This window comes from Myodes glareolus, chromosome 22 (assembly GCF_982192425.1).
Source record: "Myodes glareolus chromosome 22, mMyoGla1.1, whole genome shotgun sequence".
In the NCBI taxonomy this organism is placed as follows: Eukaryota; Metazoa; Chordata; class Mammalia; order Rodentia; family Cricetidae; genus Myodes; species Myodes glareolus.
In genome coordinates, this window is record NC_142047.1 from 12,213,656 (window position 1) to 12,220,649 (window position 6,994).

At 54.7% G+C, this 6,994-nt stretch overlaps 1 protein-coding gene across 7 annotated transcripts in view; it reads left to right on the plus strand.

Moving 5' to 3' along the window:
* Positions 1-5,839, plus strand: part of Adgrl1 (adhesion G protein-coupled receptor L1) — a 41,231-nt gene extending 35,392 nt beyond the window's left edge. For 4 of the 7 annotated variants that reach the window (XM_087900374.1, XM_087900375.1, XM_087900376.1 and 1 more), the window contains 6 exons: positions 297-465; positions 1,249-1,377; positions 1,477-1,573; positions 1,666-1,794; positions 1,928-1,945; positions 2,341-5,839. In XM_087900374.1, coding sequence (XP_087756500.1) covers positions 297-465; positions 1,249-1,377; positions 1,477-1,573; positions 1,666-1,794; positions 1,928-1,945; positions 2,341-3,077 — 1,279 coding nt within the window. In that variant the 3' untranslated portion in view covers positions 3,078-5,839. Of the gene's footprint in view, positions 1-296; positions 466-1,248; positions 1,574-1,665; positions 1,795-1,927; positions 1,946-2,340 lie in introns of all 7 variants that reach the window. The other 3 variants (XM_087900377.1, XM_087900379.1, XM_087900373.1) reach the window with 2 other exon arrangements.
* Positions 5,840-6,994: the final 1,155 nt, after the last annotated feature.

Below are 6,994 nucleotides of genomic sequence, written 5' to 3' on the forward strand. Positions count from 1 at the left end.
GGGTTCCCGGAACCCTGTGTTCACCTCTGGTGCTGTGCGGTGGGGTTTGTGCATGGTGTGGGCCCTGTGCAGCAGGGTCAGAAAGTGTGGCAGTCCATCCAGCCTGCGCTTTCAGGCCTGCACTGCAGGTTTAGTGTGAGTCTCTTTGAGGGCACCTTGAAAACTGGGCCACAAAGGGAGTTTGTGTGGACTGGAAATCTGGCCAAAGTGATGAAGTTGGCAGGGAACGACCCGTCACCTGAAGCCAACCCTCAGTGTCAACCTGGAGGCCTTGGGGCTGGGCTGTCTTCCACCAGGTCCTGGGCGCTGGGCGCCATTGCGCTGCTCTTCCTGCTGGGCCTCACCTGGGCTTTCGGCCTCCTCTTCATCAACAAGGAGTCTGTAGTCATGGCCTATCTCTTCACTACCTTCAACGCCTTCCAGGGGGTCTTCATCTTTGTCTTTCACTGCGCCTTACAGAAAAAGGTAAGGGTGGCGGAGCTCGCCTTGGACATTCTGGACCCCAGAATGAAAGGACTTGGGTGCACCTTGGCCCTCAGTGTGTCCCCTGGGCACCTGCCTTCTGTGGAACCATCTGAGTCTGATGGGGCTAGGGGGATTCAGACAGGAGTAAAAAGATTCCAGAAATAAAGCAAATACAAAGGAGTCGCAGCACAGAGCAGGTACAGCCCTAAGTGGCAGAAAACTGGTAGCCACAGTATTAAGATTTCTGCCATAACTGTTCTAAAAAGAACTGATTTTTGTAATGATATAAGGAATGGTTCCAGGGGAACACTTGTCTGACTTCAAGTGTATCGCACACACATACATGCAGGCAAAACATCCATACACATAAAATTTTTTCTTGCAAACTACATGAGGGCTGAGGATGTAGCTGAGTCGGTAGAACGCTTGCCTAGCATACATGAAGTCTGTGTTCCATCCCCAGTACCATGGTTTAGGAACAGTGATGCATGCCTAGAGTTCTAGTACCGGGGAGGTGGGGGCAGGGGTGTCAGGAGCTCAGTCATAATGTTCCCTGTGCCTGGCACACAGGACATGTTCCTTAAAGATGTGTCGAGTTGGAGAATAAGGGAATAAATACATGATGGGGGAAGTCAATGGTGGTAAAGAAAAGAGAGTGGGCCTTAATAATAGCCTGAATAGCTGGCCACCGGGACAGAGATGACCGGAGTCTCTGTGGCCAGCTCCGAGAATGACTGAAGAGGAAGGTGCAGTGCCCACTGTCAGCTGTGCCCCCTTCCACAGGTGCACAAGGAGTACAGCAAGTGCCTGCGTCACTCCTACTGCTGCATCCGCTCCCCGCCTGGGGGTACTCACGGCTCCCTCAAGACCTCAGCCATGCGAAGTAACACCCGATACTACACGGGGACCCAGGTACCCAACCAAGCAGGGGAGGTATATCCAGCGTGTTCCTCTGGGGCCAAGGGGCAGGGCGGTGCTGGAGATCTCCTCATGTTTGGGCTGTGTCCCCAGAGCCGAATCCGGAGGATGTGGAACGACACCGTGAGGAAGCAGACAGAGTCCTCCTTTATGGCAGGTGACGTCAACAGCACCCCCACCCTGAACCGAGGTGAGGTCTCCCCAGCCCTGGGTCCTCTCTCAGAAGATCCTTGTCCCAAGTCTCTGGGCTGACTTGTAACCTCTGACCCTTCCCTTGGGCAGGTACCATGGGGAATCATCTACTGACCAACCCCGTGCTACAACCCCGTGGGGGAACTAGCCCATACAATACGCTCATTGCAGAGTCTGTGGGCTTCAATCCTTCCTCGCCCCCAGTCTTCAACTCCCCAGGTGAGAATACTTGGGCTGGCTGGATGCCAGGGAAGAGCAGAGTCCCAGGTCGGGAGGCCCCAAGGGCAGGTCCTGAGGGGCCTCTGCTTAGCTCATTCTTGTCTTGTCTTCTCTTGCGGGCTGGCATCTACAGGAAGCTACAGGGAACCCAGTAAGTACCACTGTCTCCTGGAAGCACTTCCAGAGGGGGAGGGGGACAAAGGCAGACCCTTCTCCTGTAGCTTCATAGGGACTGGAAACTTAGGGTGTCCCTTCCCACAGGCTCTGGCATGGCAGCCAGGTGAGGACCTTCAGGTAGGGAATGAAAAGGGGGGTCCAAGCCTAGTCGGTGTACCTGACTACACTGGCCTTCACTTGCTGAAGTTCTGGCACTTAAAGGGAACCCTGGGTGAACTGGCCCTTATACAGCCTCATGGACTGTGTTAGGCAGCAGATCCACCCAACTGGAGAGAGGAAAGAGAGACCGGAGGCTTTGGGACAGACCTCTGTGCTCCCTTTGTCTACCACGTGACCAGGCCCTTCCTTACTGCCCCCTCTGCCCCGCAGAGCACCCCTTGGGAGGCCGGGAAGCCTGTGGCATGGACACCCTGCCTCTTAACGGCAACTTCAACAACAGCTACTCCTTGAGAAGCGGGGATTTCCCTCCAGGGGATGGGGGTCCCGAGCCACCCAGAGGTCGGAACCTGGCCGATGCTGCCGCCTTTGAGAAGATGATCATCTCAGAGCTGGTGCACAACAACCTGCGGGGGGCCAGTGGGGGCGCCAAAGGGCCTCCACCGGAGCCTCCTGTGCCACCCGTGCCAGGGGTCAGTGAGGACGAGGCCGGCGGGCCTGGGGGTGCTGACCGGGCAGAGATTGAACTTCTCTACAAGGCCCTGGAGGAGCCACTGCTGCTGCCCCGGGCCCAGTCGGTGCTGTACCAGAGTGATCTGGATGAGTCGGAGAGCTGCACGGCAGAGGATGGGGCCACCAGTCGGCCCCTTTCCTCACCTCCCGGCCGGGACTCCCTCTATGCCAGCGGGGCTAACCTGCGGGACTCGCCCTCCTACCCGGACAGCAGCCCCGAAGGGCCTAATGAGGCCCTGCCCCCACCCCCACCTGCCCCCCCTGGGCCCCCAGAAATCTACTACACCTCCCGCCCGCCGGCCCTGGTGGCTCGGAATCCCCTACAGGGCTACTACCAGGTGCGGCGGCCCAGCCATGAGGGCTACCTGGCAGCCCCCAGTCTCGAGGGGCCAGGGCCCGATGGGGACGGGCAGATGCAGTTGGTCACCAGTCTCTGAGGGGCCTCATGGACCAGAGGCCGGGGGGCCTGGCCAGGGAGGGAACCCAGGAGGGGCTCTGGTGGGAGCAGAGACTGACGGAGGCAGTGGCTGGTGGGCCACTCTCTCCAGGTGCCCCTCAGCCCGTGGGCCCCACAGTCCCTTCTGGGGCTCTGACCTGGGCCCCAGGTGCCAGGGTTAGTAGACAGGGTTTCCACCAGCCACAGGCCCCAGCCTCTCTAGGGGAGTGCACTTGGGCCCTGGGAGTAGAGGAGAAGCTGGTAGGTGTGACCAACTTCTGACTCTCCCTGCCTGTGGAGGAAGAGCAAGGGATAAGGCTTCCCTAGGTTTTTAGGGGGTTGCCGCTTTTGAGGTGGCCAAAGCCTTGCAGGATCCAGTTTATCAGGTGCTCCTCCCCATCTACCGGAGGGGAGCAGTGGGGCAGCGGGACAGATGGGCCGGATCCTCCCGTGCTACGGTTCCTTGTGCCCTGGAGACTGGACCTTGCACCACAGGCAGGCCAAGGCCAGGGGATGGGCAGTGGGGGCTGGTGGTTATCGAGGAACTTTCTCTGAAGCTTTCTCCCTTGCTATCGGTCCTTGTCTCCCAAGCAAGCCTGCCCCTCAACCCTCAGAGTGCACCCAATGACCCCCTCCCTTGGGGTGACTCCCGATGAAGCACAACTCCCCGCAGGGCCCCTAACCCACTGGGGTGGCCATATCTGGGCAGTTCCCAGTCCTGTGGGCTGGGCTATCTGGGGAGCAGATTTGGGGTCTGGGGCTCCCTGAGGAGTGGGTCCTGGGTTTGGATCTTTCCCTAGGGAGTCCTCTTACCCCTCTCTCTTCCTCCCCTATTGCTGTAAATATTTCAACAAAACGGAAAAGGAAAAAAAAAGACAAAAAAAAAAGTAAGAAAAGAAAAATCTCATCACTTGAAGCCACTGGGCACCTGCAGCCCAGGCCAGCCCGGACTTTCTCCGGAACAGAGCAGCGGCCAGCCCTGGCAGCCAGGACTTCCTGTATTGTACATCCCAGCCAGGGCGGGCAGCCGCCAGAGCCGCTTTTACACTCCAGAGAGCAACAGCGAAACAAAGAACCTGTCCTTCCCGGCACCGGTCCTGTCACCTCTGCTCTGTCGGTCCTGCATCAGTCCGCCCTCTTGGGGCGTGTACCTCACTGCCTGCCCCCGCTGGCCAGGAGACTCCCTCACACCCAAAGATGCTTTTGCTGAGATGGCTGCACTACCCCTTTGAGTTCCTGCTTCTCGTATGTCACTTCAGGACTCACGGCAGGCAGGAGGAGGCTGGCATCCCATCCTGAGAAGGGCAAGGGAAAGGAGCAGAGGGCAGGGATGGTTCCTGTGGCTGAGGGCAGAATGGCAGTGGTGAGGTCTTTCTGAGGGAGAGGGGGAACAAAGGTGAGAGGTCCCTTACCCTTACCCCTCACCCCAAGCCCTCTGCCAGGCTTAAGGTGTGTGCCTAGCACCTCTGGCCCTTCAGCCTGGCCTGCCCTCCCCCAGTTTTGGGGGGGATAGCATTAACTCTGCTGCCATCTTCCGGAGATGGAATCACACCTCTGCTGACTTCACCCTGTTTTTTCCCTGCCTCCTTCCTCACAAGTGCCATGCGTTTTCAAGCATCCTCGGGTCTCAGCTTGCTGCTGCCGTGAACTTCTTTGGGTTATGAGGGACTCTAGGAAGGAGCTGAGCAGGAGGTGAATCCATGGCGAGGAGGACCCTTTTTGCTGCTAGAAAGCCCTCTCCCTTTTGGGGAGCTGGGACTGGCTTGTCCCCATCAATGTGGGGGGAAAGGGGCCAGACCAAAGATAATGGTTTGCCCCATGAAGGGGAACAGATGTGAAAAGGCAGGGTTTATTCCATCTCTGGTTTTTTCTGGTAGTGTGTTTTAGCCTATCTTGCCAGAAGACCAAGAGTGAAGTCTAGATAGGGGGAGAGAGAATGGGGTAGTCTTGCCAAGGCAGGCATGAAGAGTAGGAAATGGCTTGTGGCCCTTGCCTAACTTCCGCTGGACCTGGAGCTTACTGTGGTTCTGTGGAGTGACTGGCCCAGGCCTGAGGCCCATCAGACATCAATAAAGCTGGGAGAAAGGGCGGGCAAAGAGGTCCTCTGGGATTGGAGGCACAGGAGTCCTGCCCCCTCATTCCCTGCACGGCCCTTTTCCAGATGTGGGCAATGGACAGCAGAGGATGTGCTGCAGCAGGGCCTTGGCTCCTACTCTAGCTGGCATCGCTAGCACAAAGTAAATCCCAGGCCTCAGCATGGCGAGTCCCCAAGTGGGGCTGGTTCCACTGCAATCCAGCGCAAAGCCACCCAGAGAGCCCAGGTGTCCCCTACCCTAACCAGACCTGGTGCCTTGACGCCCCCAACCCAGCGGGGACGGTACAAAGAAGGGTCTTGGTCTCCTCCTACTCCCTTCCTTGGGCTCCTGAATTCATTTGCTCCTAAATCTTGCTCATTCTTTTTCTCTGCATTTTTTTTTCCTTTTGGGTTTTTCTAACTCCACCTTCTTTCTTTGTGTCCCTTTTGCTGTCTCTGTGTTCCCCTCCCCCTCATTCTCAATTTCTCTGTCCATTTGGGCCTCCCTGCTCCCACACCCTAGTCCCTTTCCTTGGTCTCCTTTTCGATATGCCAAACCAATTTTGGGTCGAGTGCATTTAACGAGAACAAAACAAAAGGCTCATAAGAACGTTTCAGAAAAAAACAAAAAGTTTAAAAAAATGTTGAGTCAAAAAGTCAAACAATAAAGAAATTAAGATTTCTTGGAATGATAAGAGTGGTGTGATTCAATTGGGGGACCAAAAAAAAGATAGGGTATAGCATAGTATATGAGTCCCAGAAATCTATACTTGAACATCTTGCAGGCCTAGAATTTCAGCATGTGGGAAGCTGGGGCAGGAGGATTAGCCAGTTCAGTCTGGTCTACATGGTAAAACCCTGTCTCAAAATTAAGGGGCTGGGGAGATGGTTCCATGGTAAAGACCACTTGCTCTTGCACAGGACCCAACTTCGGTTCCCAGCACCCATACAATGGCTTATAACCCCTGTGACTACAGTTCTAAGGGGTCTGATCCTTCTTATGTCCACAAGCACACATATGGTACACATGCTTACATACAACTAATATATATATATTATGTTTATATATATATATATATATATATATATATATATATATATATATATATATATACACCTCTAACTAAAAAAAAAATACATACCTCAGCAGGCACCAAGGATTTGTATGTGAAGTGCTCTAACACTCCTGGTCTGACTGAATGTTTCTTAAGCGGTTTCCTCTGGCCTGCACCCACAATGCAGGGTGCATGTTAGAGTTAGAACTCCATTTTACAGATGGAAATGCACATGTAGACACACACTAGGTCTCTGGCCTGGCCATTGTTGCACTCTCTTAGAGGAGCTCTTCTTGGGAGGCAGGGGCTGGCAGATCTCTGTGAGTTCGAGGCCAACCTGATCTACAGAGTGAGTTCCAGGACAGCCAGGGCTACACCCTGCCGAAAAAAAGTGTCAAAAGCTTGTGTGCATGGTTGGCTAAAACATTAATCAAAGGTGGCCCACTAAAAAGGGAGCTGGAGATGCCTGGTATTCCTTGTCTTAGTGTTGATGAAGGGATTTTAAGGCTCAGTTATCACAATGCTAGAGTACTTGTAAAACCTAATCTTCCACAATGGCAAGGCCCAGAAAACATGCCCTTCACAAATCCTTATGGCCTTATGGCCTTTTATAAGGGTAACTACACTGGAGGGAAAGGAAGCATTCAGACTTGCTGGGGTCTGTTGGATACTGGTTCAGCGAGATCTCAAGCAACATTGTAACACCCCCCCCCCCCCCCCAGTTAAAGTAGAGGCTTATGGAGGTTAGGCTATTAATGGAGTTTTGGCTGGATTCTGACTCACAGTAGG